The 19001-nt window shown below is 48.4% G+C and overlaps 1 protein-coding gene across 1 annotated transcript in view; it reads left to right on the plus strand.

Annotated features, from left to right (window-relative positions):
* Window positions 1-19001, plus strand: part of ARFGEF1 (ARF guanine nucleotide exchange factor 1) — a 972411-nt gene that overhangs the window by 889179 nt on the left and 64231 nt on the right. Inside the window, exons 35-37 of the mRNA XM_078687191.1 lie at window positions 1387-1440; window positions 9451-9590; window positions 10120-10288. Of these exons, the coding sequence (XP_078543317.1) occupies window positions 1387-1440; window positions 9451-9590; window positions 10120-10288 (363 nt within the window). The remainder of the gene's footprint in view (window positions 1-1386; window positions 1441-9450; window positions 9591-10119; window positions 10289-19001) is intronic.

Below are 19001 nucleotides of genomic sequence, written 5' to 3' on the forward strand. Positions count from 1 at the left end.
TGAGCATGTTTAAAGAGGGGGTGCGTGAGATTTGGTACTCCATTCTTGCATGAAGCAATTAGAACTACCTTTCCGAAGTCCTACAAACAATCACATTTATGCCTGTCATATAGATATAGATAAGTCACACTTACCAGGATTAATACAAAGAAATTAGCTAAACTCATAGCTATGACGCTCCTGTCGTAAGTAACAGGCATAGTTCTTCCAGACAAAGAAGGGTTTCTCCCTAGGCGCTCAGCAACACAAAACCTACAGACCATATTCGCCATTATTATTATTATAGCTTTTAAAGCTCCCAAATCACCCCGGAGGGGTATCTCCATGCTACGGAAGTGCAACAGTTTAGGAAGGAGAAGAGATTTCAGAAGAGCTCCGTTTTTAGGAGTTTACGGGATAGTAAATAATCTGGAAACATCCAAATGGGGCGGGGAAGTTGATTCATGTAGGAGGGGGCAAGGTAATAAAAGGCTTTCCCACCAGTGCGAGATTTCTTAACACGAGGTTCCCAAAGTAGCCATCCGATCCAGATTGACCTTGGACTGTCTGCTGTGGTGGTATTTCTGGATGCAGAGAAGACATTAGATTTGCACAAATGACCCTTCATACTTAAAATAATTTGTAAGTTGAAGATGAGAGAAAGCAGTGGATCTTATTACTGTACATGGTTTGCCATGCCCACATAAAAATACACAGGCACCTATCAACCTCTGAAGTTACTAGATGCACCATACAAGAGTGCACTCTGTTGCCTGTTGTTTGCTCTAGCACTTAAGCACATTGCTGGTGTCTTCTGAGAGCACCATTTAGACTGGGAACTCTGCTTGGGAGGTAGACATTGTAATCCTCTCCCTATTTGCTGAGAACATTCTGATTAATGCTCTGCTTGACACCAAACTGCAAGGCCGGAGTCAAAATACCTCCTACTATAGAAAGGGAATTAGACCACATACATGAGAATACAAATACACCAAGATATTGACAGTCTTGCAAGACAATTACAATCTGGTAGTGCTAAAAATGCAGGCAGCAATTGAACATTGGATAATGTCGCCACTGTTGCTAGCAGGAAAGGTGGTTCTCATAAAAATAATTGTTCTCCCAAACTCTTTTGACCAAATTGGTATCGCTAGGGAAGCGACCTCAGCTATTCTGGTAGATGATGATATTGCCTTACAAAAAACGGGAGCTTGATTTTTTAAATGGAGTTATATTTCTGGGTAGGATAGACACATTGCATATTATTGATATAAGCAGATTCCCATTGTGGCACATATAACAACTGAGGATGAGTTTGTTCCACCATGTCCTCTTAACACTATGCTGTCCAAAGTCTTAGCAAGACCCTCTGCACTGGTGAACACTCTAGTGTTCGCTGTTTGGGTGTAGCATCACTGGATGATCACAGACTCCAAATAACTCAATGCACCAAAACTGCCAGTCTGCAACAACCCCAGACTGGCCATCACGTCAAAACAAAAAGCAAAACAGCAAATTGCAAAGTTTGGACTGACGACAAAATGGAACCTCTGTGTCAACAGTGCTTCGTAACACTTACACAATTCAAAGAACTGAGTGATATATGCCCGCAACATTCATTCCTATATTTCTGACTACGACACACTGTACAAACCTATTACTCAGACTTTTCTATGGAAGCTAAAGCATACACAAATTATGAATTCTGATATACCCAAATGGATATATGGTGAATTTTCCAGTTCAGTGGCCAACTCATGAGGTAACTTTAAGATGGGCACGAGGAGATACTGAGACAAGGACTAGATGCTCTGTTAATGTATGTACAATTGGTGTACTGCTGTTGACAAACCAAGTAGATCTCCCTTAGTAGCAAACACAGACCGCTGCACTACAGATATCTCCACAGAATTTAGTATACCTCACTGAAACTAAAGTCATACGGCCTAGGCATCGACCTGAAATAACTCCATGTCACTGCCTAAAGGATGACATAGAACGTGTTATAATGTAGAAGATTATTGGCAAAAGTTTTTGTCATGGTCTCTGATATGACAAATGTTTCTTTTACCACATCCCCACTGCTGGCTGTACTATGGTGCATAAAGGAATGCCCCTCCATACATTAGGCACTATCCAGCAATTATATTCCTACTGGCCAAACTTTAAGTAGCTATTAGCTGGAGGAGGAGCCAAGACGTAATCCAAGATGGCAGCTTAGAAGTCCGGCTCCGTCGCTCGACCTCTCCCTCCCTAATATCCTGTCATCCATCCTGGTTCGGTACCCTACCCCCACACGGCAGAGATGGTGCGCTGCCCATCCATGTAACTCCGGGCTCGCTAGCGCTCCGGATGGCTGAGTAATATCGTCGCAAACAGGGCGGCCTGCGCCGGCGGTGAGCCGGGGCTTAGCGTGATCCCGTGGCCGAGATGGAAGTGATCAACAGCGGACGCGGCCGACAGTGATGGCCGGCTGAACCCGCGGAGGTCGTATCTCGTAATTTGAGGCTTTGTCTGCAGGCACAGGCGGAGAGCGGCACTGGTGCCCGGACCACCCGGAGCGCGTCTGACTTATTTCCCTGTACCGGAGCGACCGAGACCAGAAGCTGTTCCGGCCGCCCGCATCGCGGATTGTGCCGTGCTGCCCGGGGTGCTCCTGCCCCTAGTGGGATCGCTGGCCGGTCGCGGCAGGCATCGGGCTGTGTATCTCTCCTGGGCACGGTGGGTGAGAGGCTTGTGAAGCTGCTCGTCTGTGGTTCTTCCTTTGCTCTGCTCTGGCCCCCACATGTCCTAGCTGATGGTGATGAGTCTCCGACAACCTGCTGAGCTATCTCCTATCCTGGCTGTAGAGCTCCCGGGGGTGATGAGCGCTGCCGCCATTGATATTGAAGCGAGGGAGTACACATTGAGAGATGTTTTCCTGGCTGTTCGGGACTTTCAATCCTCCCTGACCTGTATACTGTTGGCTCTACATGACTCCCTGGCGTCTATTGCTCCTGAATGGGGACCTGGGAGCGTTGATGGGACTGTCATGGATCGACCGCCTGCTTCTACTGAGTCAATTGTCATCGTGGATTTCTTGGGGCATGAGATCCTGGATTCCGGCTACTGTGAACCTATCGACGTGCTTTGTGCGACCGCCTTTCCTTCTGGTGCTCCGGCATATATACATGCCGTCATACAGTATCACTGGGCCCCTTTACCATCGGACTGTGACTATTGGCGACCGAGACTTGCTATTGTAAAACTGCTTTTGTTTAGTACCGAGGTGGCTCCTGTGACGCTGATTTGGTCGCCGAGATGGCTTGCCTATGGGACTGCTGAGTCGGAGTTTTCGTTTGCCTTTACTCGGACTGGCCAGGGATGAGCGGCGCATGATTGTTTCTCTGATTTGATGCCATTGTAGATGACGCTATACTGGGCTTGTTACTGTGAATTGTGGGGATGTGTTCCGGACACATGATGTTTACTACCCCCCCCCCTCTTGGGGAGCTTATGCTCTCTTCTGGGTGGTGGTGGGGGAGGGGGGGGGGGGGGAGAGAGACGGGGGGCGGGTGCAGGGCTCCTCCTCCACTTTCTTTTAATGGGGTTTTCGTGCTAGGGGCGACAGGCATGCCTATAGGGGGGGGTGGGCGGTAGCCTTCTGCTGGTATGCAGGGTGGGGGATGGGTCTTGTTTTTTGCTCTCTTTGTTTCTATGGCCCTTGTTTTTCTCTTTTGTTTGTCTCTTTTTGTCTTTCTAGGTCTAGTTTTGTGGGGGGGGTCCATGTTTGTTTTTTTCGGGGTTGAACTCTGATGGGACGTCTTTGCATTTCTCTTATACCGTCTTTTGATCCTGAGGGGTGGGGCGTGGGGCCGGCTCGTAGTTTTCGGGCACTGACATATTCTGATTTACGTGTGGCCAAGATGACTTTCCTTCAGTTGATACACAGTTCGAAAGTCCTATCTCATGACTTGTTTCATAATTGATTTGCTTTATTGTATATTCTCGGATCCTTCCTCCTTTATTATAAAATGGAAGCTCTTTATATTCTGATATTTGCGGCCGTGGTTACGTGTACCTCCTGTTCTTCCGATTTGCTATGATCTCAGTGCTGGCATTATTGCAATGTGTACCCTTATCCTGTATTGATTTTGTTTCTACATTGTGGCCAGCCTGGAGGTTGTAGGCCCATAGCTGTATTGATTGTTCTGTTCTGCTGCTTCCGAATAAAAAAATTTCAACAAAAAAAAAAGTAGCTATTAGCTGCAGCTGTGGCCCACTCTCTACAGTTAAAGACTGGATACAAGTCCTAGTGTTTTGTACTGACAGTGTAGACATATATGCTACTTTTCTCTCGCTGTCACCCAGCTCAAGGGGCAACTGAGGACCCTCTGGGAATGCTTAAAGAAAACAGACAGACAGCCGCTAATTGACACTGTTTTGTTGACATGGGGAATGCTGGAGGTGGAACCATGGGAATTATAACATGGAAGTTAAACTGGTTATTGGTCACAATCACTGGTGGGCAGAGCTCTATCACAATTCACAGACCTCAAGACACGTCGTCTATGTAGAACCACAAATAATCTGTTGTGACCATACCAAAATATGTATGTAGAAAAATGCATTCGCTTTGTACTTGAAAACATGACCTATTCATCTGCATGTATGCATTGCTGATCACAACAATTTTTGCATGTCATGAACTATAATTACAATGCCACTTCCCTGTATTTGTTTATTGTTATTTCTGGAAAAAGGTTAAAAAAAAATATGTTGGGGTGGAGAGAGTCTACAGGAGCATGTGTGTATCGATTCAGGCACAGGCCACTCATTACAGTTAGGAAGGCCATATTCAGTGACAGCTTACATGCCTGCTGTCATATTCCTGTTTTCCAAGCTTACACAGTGAGAAGGATAAGGTGACGTAGTGCTCCACCAGAATATGGGAACGTTAGATCTGGCATCCTTGGCGTGGTTTCCTCTGTCTTTTTGCCTCTACCTCCTGTATTTTTTACTGTAAGTTGGACTTCTTTTTTGCTATTTTTGTTCTCTCAGCACTTTACCACTGCTGATCAGTGCAAAAGTGCAAGTGCTCCCTGTGTAAATTGTGATTATGATTGGTTATCCATGATTGGCATATTTGATTTACTGGTAAAACCTGAGTAAAGCTAAGCCATCGACACCTTGCGAATCACAAATAGCAGTTGCGTATGAAAGTGGTGCAGGGTCTTTTCCGTGAGTGGGGAAAACTTGGCTCAATCTTTTCGTCTCTGCTGAGAAAGTGCGTTGGTATTTCCTAGGTGTCTCTTGCTTGGAGACATGTTGTACGTCAGGTGGAACTAGGAAATACTGTATGCCTTTCTGCCAATACCTCTCCTACCCCTTGCTTTGAAGAAGGTCGGAACCGACCGGGCCTAATTCATCCTGGTGGTAGGTACGGAGAGTATGGTATCCCGAGCTCTTGGGCATCAGCATCTGTCCTCTGATCAGGCTGCCTCTTCGTGAGGGTCGCCTGTCACAGGAGCAAGGAAGGGTCCTGCTCCGGGCCTGCACAAACTCCACCTCCATGCTTGGAAATTGACCGACGACAGTTGAGCGCTTTCAACATTCCTTCTGAAGTGGTTGATGTCATCTTGGCAGCGCCTCTCAACCAAATCTGTATGTGCCTGCTGTATGATAGTTTTTTGGGAAGGTGCACTTATAAACAGATTGCCAACAGATTGGCCCACTCCATACCGAGCTGTCTAAAGTTGTGTTGTTTGTGTTGTCCTCAGCCCAGCAAAGCCTTGGTTTGGGCACTGTTAAATGGTACTTGTCAGATCTTTCTGCTTTTTTACGGTACCAGGCTAGCTATCATTACTCCAGTTGGTATGCGGTACCTCAAAGATTTGCAACATATGTTTCCTTCTTCTCTTTTTTGTTATGCCCTACTGAGATTTATTTTTTGTCCTCACATTCCTCATGTATACGCCTTTTGAGCCCCTCTCAGTTGTTTCTCAGACCCCTTCGCCCTCAAGATGGTCTTGTCGCTATAACATCAATGCGACGGGTCAGCAAGCTACAGCCCATTTCACTTAAACCCCCTTATACCATGTTCTACTCAAACAGTTAGGTTCACAGGACTTGAGCTTCCTTCCTGCCAAAGATGGTGACACCATTTCATGTCATGTCATTCCATTTCATGAAACGAGGAAAAAAGCGATTGAAGACAGAATCTCCACCCACGCACACAACAGTAAGGAACTCTTCAGCATCATCAAGTTGTTCGCCCAACCCACCAGCGAGTCTACCGACATCCCTCCCTCACAAGACCTCTGCGACAAACTCAGCACCTTTTTCCACCACAAAATCAAGAGCATCTTATTATTATTATTATTATTGGGACATTTGTAAAGCGCTGCGTTACGCACACCGGCGTGTCCACGCGCTGAAAGTGAGAGAGGCAGAAAACAGGAAACACAGTAGCTTACTAGTCCTTTTACTTCGTATACAGGTAGGTTTTTAGTTTCGCTCGAAACCCCGTTTCTTCAGGTTCCAGACGTAAATCCACTGGGAGTTTATTCCAGTAGTTTGCCGCTAGACACCTGAAAGATCTGCCTCCCATGCGCGCTTTCTTCACCCTGGGGACCCTAAGCAGACCCCCATCGGCAGATCTGAGCGCTCGGGCAGGTATGTAAGCTTCAACCAGTTTCCTAAGTGGTCGAGGAGCCAACTTCGACAACTTCGACGAAGACAACCAACACACTGAACCCTCACCAACCACCCCCGACACCCGGAAACCAGCGATTGATGACTGGACAGCCCTCACCACCGAAGACACACTGAAGACAATGAAGTCAATCCACTCAGGGGCCCCCATGGACCCCTGCCCCCACCACATCTTCAACCGAGCCGCCAACACCATCGCACCCATGCTCCGCCACACCATCAACCGCTCCCTGGTGACTGCCTCGTTCCCCGACGACTGGAAACACGCCGATGTGAACCCCCTCCTAAAGAAACCCTCAGCGGACCCCACCGACCTCAAAAACTACAGACCCATCTCCCTGCTCCCGTTCCCAACGAAAGTCATCGAGAAAGCCATCAACAGCCAACTCGCCACATTCATTGAAGAACACAACATCCTCGACTCCTCCCAATCCGGCTTCAGAAAAAACCACAGTACGGAAACCGCCCTCCTCGCCGCAACAGACGACATCCGCACCCTACTGGACAAAGGAGAAACAGTAGCCCTCATCCTCCTCGACCTATCAGCGGCGTTCGACACAGTCTCCCACCGCACCCTAATACGCAGACTCTATGACGCAGGAATCCAGGACAAGGCCCTCGACTGGATCTGCTCCTTCCTCTCCGGCAGGACGCAGCGGGTCAGACTCCCCCTTTCCTGTCGGACCCCACACCTACCACCTGCGGAGTCCCCCAGGGCTCCTCCTTCAGCCCGACGCTCTTCAACGTCTACATGGCTCCACTTGCTCCCATCGTCAGAACCTACGGACTCAACATAGTGTCATACGCAGACGACACCCAGCTCATCCTCTCCCTATCCAACGAGCCCAACACCGCCAGACGCAACTTTCGAGAAGGCATGGAAGCCGTCGCCAAATGGATGAAAAACAGCTGCCTACAACTAAACACCAACAAAACAGAAGTACTCATCATGGGCCCAAACCCCGACGCCTGGAGCGACACCTGGTGGCCCAGCGCCCTCGGAAACCCGCCAACCCCCACAGACCACGCACGGACTCCGAGCTCAAAATGGACCGCCAGATCAACTCTGTCTCATCTTCCTGCTTCCACACCCTCCGCCTCCTTCGTAAGACCTTCAAATGGATCCCCCTCGAACACCGAAAGACAGTCACTCACGCCCTGGTCACCAGCAGACTCGACTACGGCAACGGACTCTACGCCGGAATAAACAAAAACCTCATCCGCAAGCTACAGAACATCCAGAACGCCGCCGCAAGACTGGTCCTCAACCTGCCAAAACACTGCCACATCTCCCAGCACCTGCGCACACTCCATTGGCTCCCCGTCGAGGCGAGAATCACCTTTAAGATGCTCACCCACGCACACATGGCCCTCCATGGCACTGGACCAGCATACCTGAACAGCCTACTCAAATTCCACGCACCCCAAAGGACCCTACGATCAGCCCAGCTCTTTTACGCCGTGGTCCCCCGCACCAGAAAGACCAGATCGGGAGGCCGCTCCTTCTCCTTCCTCGCTGCCAAAGCATGGATTGCCCTTCCGCTCCACCTCAGACAGACAACATCGCTCCCCATCTTCGCAAGAAACCTCAAAACCTGGCTCTTCGACAGACCCCCTCCTTGATGGAATGGAACCTGCACCCCCCACCCCTAGCGCCTTGAGACCCTTACGGGTGAGTAGTCGCGCTTTAACAAACCCCTGATTGATTGATTGATGTTGGTTAGAAAATCACCCTTCCTGCGTTCTTTGCTCCACCTCAGTCCTCAAGGAGAAGGAAAGGCTACATCGGTTGGATCCCGAAAGAACTCTCAGCTTCTATACCGATCATACTTAAGACCTCCAGGTGGACGATCAGCTCTTTATTGGGTTTACTAGAGTGAAGCAAGGCAAGGTTAAGCAGAAAGGACATCTCACGCTGGAACTTACTCTGCATTAAGATCTGCTATGCTCTGGCCAAAAATAAGCCCCTCTGAAGGCTTGCAGGCTCATTCTGTCAGAGCCAAGGCTGCTACCACTGCAATGGCCTGTGCGCTATCTGTTCTAAACATGTGTCTGACCGCAAAATGGGATTCACTCCATATGTTCATGAGACACGGCTGTAGCCAGGTACGCCAAAAAGGGCACTTTGTATGCTTGGCCCTTCAGGACTTTGTTGGTTTGAGCCAGTTCAAGGACCGACCACCTTGGAGGTATTACTTTGGTATCTATTCAGTAGGTGAGGAATCTATGGTTAGAAGTCTCTGTCAGAAGAACAAGTTACTTACATTCAGTAACACTCTTTCTGGTATATACTATATCTATCTGCAAATTGCTAACTGACCAGCCCATCTCACTGTTCAGTTAACTGGTCTCTTCAGACAAAAAGATCCCAAATTAAGAATCTGCACTTTGGTCACGACCAATCTGTTTGGCTCCGGGTTTGCAGGCGCTGTGGTGTCAAGAAAGCAACTGATGGCAGTGCATGGATGGCACCTATATTGGTTCGCGGATGTGACATCTGGGACTGAACAACGTTAACGCAGAGCAGTCTCCGCCAAGCACAGGGGTACTGCTGAAAATGTTTCTGACTCAGTCTGATGCCGGGGGAAGTATTCAAAAAGTGAGGAATCTGTGGTTAGATAGTCTCTACCAGAAACAGTGTAACTGAAGTTAAGTAACTTGTTCAATTGGCTCACGCTTTCTCTAGCCTTGAAAATATTTGTACTATTGTATTATTGCTGACTTCTTTTTCTAAATGTTTGTTGTATGATTAAACAGTGATTTTGTTCATTTTTTCAGAACTTCCGGAACAGAAATTATTTGCTGCTCTGTTGATTAAATGTGTTGTACAGCTGGAGCTTATCCAGACCATTGACAACATTGTATTCTTCCCAGCAACCAGTAAAAAAGAGGATGCAGAGAATCTGGCAGCAGCACAGGTACGAACAGATGAATGTTAGAAACTGTACACAGACAGCACAATGAGGAAGTCATCTCTAGCCTTCCCTTACTTTTGTTGTAATGGTAGACAAATGAAGGTGTTTGGCTTAGGAGAACAGTTTGCAATCTCACCATTAATTTCATACAGACATTCTTGAGGCATATTAGTTATTTATAGTTTGTGTTCTATATTTTTGGCCATCGTGTTACTGGAGACTATTATTAATTCCCTATGCTGTCAAATAAAGCCAGTAATTTGAGAATTTATTTTTATTTGATCAGTGTGAGTGCTTTGTAACTGTTCATCTTTTTTGGGTATTTTTAAAATGCATTTTGTTATCATTAACAGTAGGTACTCATTATTATAGCTAACTATTCTGGAAGTGGAACTAAACTTTTCCTTTATAAGAGACATCCATGACGGATATCCCAAAAACATATAATGACTAATTTGTCAAAACATTAATTATGTTAGTATTTTCAGCAATTTTCAGTTTTTCCATTTGAAATATTTTGGTTCCTTTCAAGAGAGATGCTGCAGACTTTGATTTCCATGTGGACACTCAAGACCAAGGAATGTACTGCTTTCTAACGTCGCAACAGCTGTTCAAACTTCTGGATTGCTTGTTGGAATCGCATAGGTTTGCAAAAGCTTTTAACTCGAACAATGAGCAAAGAACTGCTTTGTGGAAGGCGGGTGAGTTGCATGGTCTTTGTTACTTTGGTTGGATTGAATCTTGTACTTGTTTCGTCACCTTTACCTATAGGAGCATTTATATTGACTTAGAGCATGATGATTTAAGTCTTCTGATTGCCAACGCCCTGTTGGCTCTAAAATGTTTGCTAGCTGGCTTTGCCTGTGGGATGACATGTTGTGGACATACAGTGACAGCCATCCATAGCAAGTATATGATAAATATTTATTATTTCACATCAGAAATATAGCTTACTATATATGGAACCTCAGACACCAATTGAGCATACTAATTTAGCAAACATATCTTCAAAGCACTATTTTAGGCATAAACGCAACTTAATGAAAAACACCAATATAGTGGTCAGTTCTCAAAATAGTTGGAAATTTACTCTAGTAGGTTTACTCCACCATTGAGAGCAATTTGCCTCTTTTTGAGCTTCATAGATGATTTCAGGAGTACAGGGATGGTTTCCTAGGCGCAGTTGGTACTTCTTTGTGAATTTTAAGTTCTTCCCACACAGAGGTACTTTTTTATGGGTAATTGCATTTAAAACAAATGTTTCTCCATCCCCATGTCTATCCCAGATACTGGTTACCCTCAGTGGGAGGAAATGTCTGAATGCATGTAGGTATTGTGGCTTACAAATGTTTGTGGATACCTACATATGTTCTAGTACTTTGACACTTTGGAATACCACTGGTGCAAAATATTATTCCATACTGGTGTGATATCATGCGTGAGTAAATAGTCTTGTGTATGTAAATGTATGAATACAAGCATGTAAACCAAACTATTTGCATATCTAAGTCTTAACGTGTGTGTATGACTTTGTAAATCAGCTCAGAGACTGCATTCTGCTACATCGTTTTGTGTATAAAAAATATTCTATACAAAAAGAATAATTCATTTGTAAACCTAGTTCAACCTACACTAATTATAATTCCTTGTCAGTAAAGCCTGTTTAAAGCATTAAGGTTTCAATGCTTTTTTTGTACTTGCTAAGTTTAAATATTGTTACCCTCAGCTGTGAACATACCCGAGACAATGTAGTGACTGAAGCAAATATATGATTTTAGTTAGATTTAAAGCAAAATCCTTTATCTCTGAATATTTATCATGGTCGTGATTATCAACCGAAGATCCCTGATCTAGTGATATAGTTGTTTGCAGACGCCGAGAGCATATACAGAAGGTAGGCAAGGCATGGAGAATTGTTAATACTGAGAGTGGAAGTGAAATGCGTTCCACGTGCTCCAGTAGTAAAAACCTGCAATTGTCTTTTTTACTGTGGAAGAGGCTAGTAGCCCCATTGGCAAGTGTAAAATGGCAGGTTGCCACAGCAGCCCTACTAACTTCTGACTGAGACTACTAAAGTTGTTACTGTAAGGTAGAAAACAACTTGATTCATTGCTTTCTATGCTCGCCACGCCATTCCAGTTTAGTCCCAGCCATATGCAAATCAGTCTGACCCTACTCCCCACGGGAACAGGCCAGCCCAAACTGCCAGGCTAGGTGCTCCCTGTACCGGTTTTGGGTTATCACTCCATATCATCCAGGCTAGCCTGAATCTTGTGCATAGCCAAACTGGTTTTCCAAGGGCGTGTAGCCCCCTTGGTAGCCACACCTCTGAGTTGGGCTAGGAAGCTGGGTGCCAAAAGAGGTGTTCTGCCTTGTTGGAAGTGGGCAGAATGGTGCATTCTGGGATAGTCAGATGCCACACTTTGCAGAAAGTGGTCATCACAAGGGAGGGAACCTGGATGCCCAATAGCCACCAGCTGCATCCGACCCTGAAGGCATTTTCTGAGATTAAAAGGACACCCTCAGGCACCCAGTACTCCTATCTCGATGGTCTGGAGAAGAGGACTGAAGAAGGACAGCCCTGCTGCACCAAGGATCTGATAGAGACATCTAGCCGCATATTCTTTACCTTTGAACTTCAAGGCGCTAGGCTGGATCCGGAAGATTTTCATTAGCAGTACCCCTACTCGCCGGTAGATGGCGTTGATGGACTCCGCGTGACGTCAGCGGCATCATGTCGTTGTGACGTGCGCGTCATCAATATAACCGCCTCTCTGGTGCGCTGACGTCATTTTAGCTCTGATCAGTCCCCCTGTCATTTTTTGACAGACTTTTTTCGACTTTGTCAACCTCGTTGGTGTGTTAGGAATCATGTTGAGCAAGAAGACTTCGGGGTTTGAAGCCGTGCGGCGCCTTTCACCATGCCATGTCGGTCACAGACCCCCATTTAGTTTGTCTTTGATGCTTGGAGCACAACCACGACCCCAAATCGTGCTCCAACTGCGGGGCCATCACGCCAGAGGCTTTTAGGGAGCGTTCCCTAAAGCTTCTCGCGGCCTGGCGCCCTGCACCATGGAGGTCGCTTAGTTGGTTTCAATCCCAGTCCAGGTTCTGAGCTCTGCTCTGGTGAATCGAAGTCCTCTTTGTCAAAGTCGTTGAAGTCAGGTAAGAGGCACCACAAAAAGACGAAGTGTGCTTTGACTTTGCTCGCCTTTCTCGCAGCGGAGGAACCTCAACGTTTGAGGCCCCGCTCCTTGGAGTGGGTGTCGGGGTCGGCTCTGTGTTTCCTTTCCTTTCCGGGGCCGAGAGCGACCCCAGCCCAGAATATTATGATGCCATATGCACCAAATTTCAGCGGCCTAACCCTGCCGGCGCGCCTTTGGCCCCACAGGCTGAGGATGGGGGGGCCTCCATCGTTCCAATGCCGGCGGCTCAGGGCCCCGGCGCCACGGTCTCTGAGTGGACCTGCCCCCGGGTCCAGACTGATGCTGGTCGCACCTCCATAACGACCTTCCCCGGTGCCATGTTACACCCTTCCCCGATCCTCATTTCCGAGGAAACGGAGCTGGTCAGGTATCCTCTGACGCCGAGACTGGTGCAGACGAACCGTACGACTCCATGCCGTTCACCCTGCCCTATTCTGAAGCGTTAGGGATGAAGGAAGAGGATTGGGAGGGGATCAGGATCCCTTAGAAATACTGCACCAGCTAGATATGGACTGGTACTAGGGACTGGGTGACAACAGTGGCTTAGATTCCTCCCCAGACTCTGGCATGCTATCCCCTCCTACCCTGGCTATGGAGGAGGGAGCATCTTTTGCCATGGTGGTGCGTAGAGCTGTCAAGATCCTCGACCTGCCGCCTCCTACAGTGGTGGTCAATACTAATGTCTTGACAGAGGCCCTGCTATCTGGGGTCTCAAGCTCAGAACCCCTACTACCTTAACAGACGTCCTTCTGAGGACCTGGTCCAAAACCAGCACAGGGGCTTCTGTGAATAGGACGTTCGCCCGCCGCCATCGCCCTGCACCAGGCGACCCACTTTTCCTCACCACCTACCCCACCCCTCAAATCTTGGTGGTCCAAAATTCCACTTCTCATGGCGCATTCCCTTCCACACCCCGTACAGGGAATCCAAGATACTGGAGAACCTCAGCAAGAATGTTTTCTCTCCCGCCTGTCTAGCATTGCGGTCAGTGAACACCGCATGCTTTTTGGGCCGTTACTTCCATTCCATATGGGATACGGTAGCACAGGTGCTGCCCAGAGTCTCAGAGGAGGACCGGGCTCTACTCTCCCAAGCTATCTCAGACAGGAGGGACGCAGCTAAGTTCGCCATCAGATGTGGCTTGTACATGACGTACTTGTTAGATAGAGCGATTTTCAAGACGGAGGCCGTTTGTCACCACGCCTACTTGAGAATGTCTGGTTTTTCAGGGGATGTCCAGGCTAACCTCTTGTACATGCCCTTTCATAGCTCATGTCTCTTCGGAGACAAGACGGATGCTGCCCTTGAGCGCTTTAAAGACTCGCGGGCCACGGCCACGTCTTTGGGCCTCACCACCACCACCCCAGGTCTGCATCTGCTTTTCGCCCCTTTCGTGGCTATAAAAGGGGCTTTCAGCCCGGCCAACCCTATTCCGGCCAGAGGGCCTGCAAGTTCAGCAATATCTGTGGTGCCATGGACGCGGTTAACCCCGGCCTCGTGGGTCAGGAAACCAGAAGAAGTCGAGCCGAGCTACGATCCCCTCCTCCACGGCTAAACTTTCCTAGTCTGATCACTCAGGATCACCCTCGGCCAGTCGGTGGCAAAATACTCCATCATCTCCACCACTGGCAAAACATTACATCAGACAGGTGGGTGTTGCAAATAGTCCGAAGGGGCAACTCTCTCCCCTTCAAGACTGCTCCTCCATCTATGCCTCCAGTGTACAGTCGGCTGGCGGAGGATCTCCTTGCTTTGCTCCGCGAGGAAGTCACAACTCTCTTGGCCAAGAGAGCTATAGAGAGCTATAAAGAGGGTCCCGGGCCCGAAGTAAGCAGTGGTTGCTATTGCCATTACTTTCTGGTCCCAAACAAGGACAGAGGCCTTCGTCCTATCCTAGACCTCAGAGCCCTCAGTTAATTCCTCAAAAAGTAAAAATTCAATATGCTCTCCATTGCTCAGGTCCTGTCTGCCTTGGACCTAGGGGACTGGATGGTAGCAATGGACTTGCAGAATGCCTATTTTCATGTTCCACCATGCCAGCCCATTGTTGTTGCCTGCGGTTCATGGTGGGTTATGAGCACTTTCGGTTTGCGGTGCTTCCCTTTGGCCTGAACAGCGCCCCTCGGGTGTTCACAAAGGTGATTGCGGTGGTCGCAGCTCATCTGCGGACATCAGGGGTTCCAGTCTTCCCCTATTTCGACGACTCGTTGTTGAAGGCGGGCTTGCCCCAAGCAGTTGCCCCCAACCTCCAGGCTACAGCGAACCTCCTACATTAGCTGGGGTTCACAGTCAACGTGCCGAAGTCATACCTGACTCCCTCTCAGACGCTCCTTTTCATTGGGGCGGTTCTGGATATGGTCCAGTTTCTGGCCTGTCCTCCGGAACGGCCAGTCCAGGATATTCAGGTTATGATACAAATGTCCCAGCCTCTATCCTGGATTCCGGTGATAATGACTCTTGAGGTTGTTGGTCCTCATGGCCTCCTGCATCCTGCTAGTGATCACATGAACTGTGGCACATGTGGGCTCTGCAGTGGGACCTGAAGTTCCAATGGGCACAGCATCGAGGAAATCTCACAGACCTGGTTCGGATTTCAAGGGGCACTGCGACAGACCAGAAGTGGTGGCTATAGGACCACGATTGGTTCAAGGGCAGACCCCCCTCCCTTCCCCAACCATATCTAACATTAGTGATGGATGCGTCCCTTCTGGGATGAAGTGGCCATCGAGGGAGGTGGTCTCTGAGGACTCTGGTCTCCGGCGGAAGCCAAGCACCATATCAATCTGTTGAGCTTTGGGTGATCCAACTGGCACTGAAAGCCTTTTTGCCATCAATAAAGGAAAGGCTTGTACAAGTGTTCACGGACAACACTACCGCCATGTGGTACTTAACAAACAGGGCGGAGTAGGGTTGTAGACTCTTTGTCAAGAGGCCCTGCCTCTCTGGAGTTAGCTGGAACATCAGGGAATTTCCCTGGTGGTTCAACACCTGGCCTGTTCTCTTAACATCAGGGCGGATGAGCTTAGCAGAAGGTGTCTTGCGGATCACAAATGTCTTCTCCATCCAGAGGTGGCGCAAAGTCTCTTTCAGCGGTAGGGAGAGCTTTGGTTAGATCTGTTTGCCTGCGAAGAGAACACGCAATGTCAGCTGTTTTGCGCTTTGGAGTTTCCAAGGTGGCCCTCACTCTGAGACACTGTTCGCCGCGAGTGGAGCTCAGGCCTCCTATACCCATTTCTGCCCATACCGCTCCTGCCCAGAGTGCTCAAGAAGATCAGGAGTGACCGGGTGTAGGAAGCTGGCTCTGTATATACTATACCAAAGTGATGGCTCCATCCTATGCAAATATCTTCAGGGGCAAACTAGAGAACTGTATACTTGCTACTTCTAGCATCAAACCACTGGCATGGCTATGATTCATTGATTTTTTTTTTGTTGAAATGTTTTTATTGAAGGTTCATATTGCATTACAACCATTATCCTGGCAAGTGTATACATTTTGCAATATATGATAAAGCAGAGAGAAAAATACAGTACTCCATGGCTGGTGGCTATACATTGAACAGTAGTAACATATCACATCGGTCGTTAAAGTCAACGGATCGAGCATAGTTCCTGTGTGTACCTGTAACTATCACTTTGGGGGGAACAAATCCTCGTCCCTTTGTCTGTGCATCGTTATGTATGGTACGAGCCACATGGTGGTATTGCATGGAGCGTCCGGGGACCCTGTGTGTTATGTCTAAGTATACCTGTAGTGACTCTGTCTAAGCAGTTGGTGTATGCATGTCTATGAATTGCGTATCGGAATCGGAACTTCCGAATATTGAGGGGAGCAACCAACAGTTGGGGGGAAACGAACTGGGGGGATAACTCTGCGGATATCTCATTAGCGGGAGAAAGGGTGGGTGGTGCGGAAAGTGGATGGTGTGGAATGGGTGGCCATGGTTCACTGAGGTATTCGCGACTCTTGTGGGAGGGGTGGGGCTAGTATCCGGCAATTCTGCATTCTAGGGACCGGTATTACTTTGTGAGGCTTCTACAGTCTGCTCTGGTGGGGAGTTCGGCGTGATGTGTAACTGAGAGGTAGGTAAGGAAGGTGGCTGCGTCATAGTATGGGTGAAGAGGTGTAGCAGCTGTGCCCATTCAAGAGAGATGGGGTGTTTGCATATGCCTTTTACCTCCTCATCTCGTAATATGCCCTCTTCTGCCGCCCCCCATTTCTTTACTGCTCCTGTCCATGCTGCCTCCGGGGGTCCCTCCGGGGCTCGCCAATGCATGGCTATCCCCCTTTTTGCTGGAAGAAGGGCGAGGGAGGTGAATCGGTAAGGCACTTTCTCATTCTTCCTTTTGCGGATCAGTCCCAGGGCGCTAGCCTCCCATGTGGGCATGGTTGTATTCCCAGTTACTTCTAGGAGAATATGGTGCACCTGTCTCCAGTATTGTGCAATAGCGGGCCAATCCGAGAACATATGTGTAAAGTTGGCTTCGGGGGTCTGGCATCGGGGGCAGGCAAAATGTGTGTCAGGATAGAACCGGTGAAGTCGCTGTGGGGTGAGGTGCGCCCTATGAATTGTATTAAATTGGATGTTTCGAAAGCAGGCGTTTCTAGAGACTTTTTTGGGAAATTCCTATACTTTTTCCCACTCCTTATCGTTAAATACCCGACCAACTTCTTCCTCCCACACCTGTCGCAATGAGTCCAAGGGTCATAGCAGAAGCTCTCGGATTGCCTTGTATAGCCATGTGACCAGGTGTCTGCCCACTCCCATATGTATGATAGTGTGTATTACCGGGTGTGTCAGGGGTTCACCCTCCCGTGCATCCCAGAACGGGCGGCAACTGTTTATGAGCTGTCGGTGCAGAAGGAATTGGCCAGGTGGGAGATCATAGAGATCCGTCAATTGGGCATAGGACATCAATTGGCCGTCGTCAAAGAGGGATGCCATGTCCGTGATGGAGTGGTCCGTCCAAACCTGGAGAGCGCGGGAGGTATAATAGCCTTCATTACGGGGGAGGCCTACAAGCGGAAGCAACGATGAGTATGGTGGTTTCCCTTTAGACATGCGGTGAATCCTGAGCATAAACCTGCGTGCCACCGTTACCTGTAAGGGGTATATGCGCAGGGGCTTTGTGCCTGGGAGCAATAGTCTGTGTATCGCCGGAAGGGAGATCGGGCCGTGGTCTCTAAGTGTTTCCCCGACATGGCGTTCTGCTGTCCAGTACGACAGCCACTGGAGTTGTGCCGCCAGAAAGTATGCCTCAAAGGATGGGGCTCCGAGTCCCCCTTGGGTAGTAGGAAGGTAAAGCGTGGATAGGGCCACCCTGTGTCTACCTCCTCCCCAGATCAGTGTTGTGAGGAGCGTATTAAGTTCTGTAAAGAAGGACCGTGGTGGTATCACCGGGAGATTGGCAAAATGGTGTAGGTGTGGTGGGACCATAATCATCTTTGCAAGCGCGATGCGACCTATGGGGGCTAGTGGCAGTGTTTTCCAGAAGCGTACCGATGTTCGTAGCCCTGCTAAGATCTTACGGTGGTTCCCTTCATATAGGTCTGTGGGGGTGTGAAATAGCTGCAACCCTAGGTAACGAGGTGGTGCTGTACACCATGTGAGCGTGTGGGGACCCATTAGCAGGTTATGTGGCGCTAGGTGTGGGCTTAAAGGGAAGATTGTGGATTTCGACCAGTTAACTTTAAGACCGGAAGCCTCCCCGAAATTCTGTAGTGTCGACCAAATCGTAGATAAGTTACCTGTGAAGGCTCTGACGTATATCAAGAGATCATCTGTGTACAGTGACACGCAGTGTGTGACGTCCGCTATTGGTATGCCCCATGTCTGCCCCTCCTGAAATATTTAATTGCGAGTGGTTCGACTGCTAGGGTGAACAAGAGGAGGGACAGGGGACATCTTTGTCTGGTTCCCCTGTTGACCTGAAACGATGTTGATATGTATTAGCCTATCCGTACCCGAGATGTGAGGCCCTGGTAGAGGAGTTTGGTGTATTTCAATAAAACAGGCCCAACTCGGGCTCTGCGCAGTGTCGCGAATAAGTATGGCCAGAGTAAAGTGTTGAATGCCTTTTCGAGATCTAAGATCAAGCAGGCTGCATTAGGGAATTGCGTTCTCGCACTGTCTTGGATGTGGAACAATCGACGTATGTTCTGTGAAGTGTTCCGTCTGGGACAAATCCGTTGTGGTCTGAGTGCACC

The sequence above is a fragment of the Lissotriton helveticus genome, chromosome 4_1 (genome assembly GCF_964261635.1).
Source record: "Lissotriton helveticus chromosome 4_1, aLisHel1.1, whole genome shotgun sequence".
Lineage (NCBI taxonomy): Eukaryota > Metazoa > Chordata > Amphibia > Caudata > Salamandridae > Lissotriton > Lissotriton helveticus.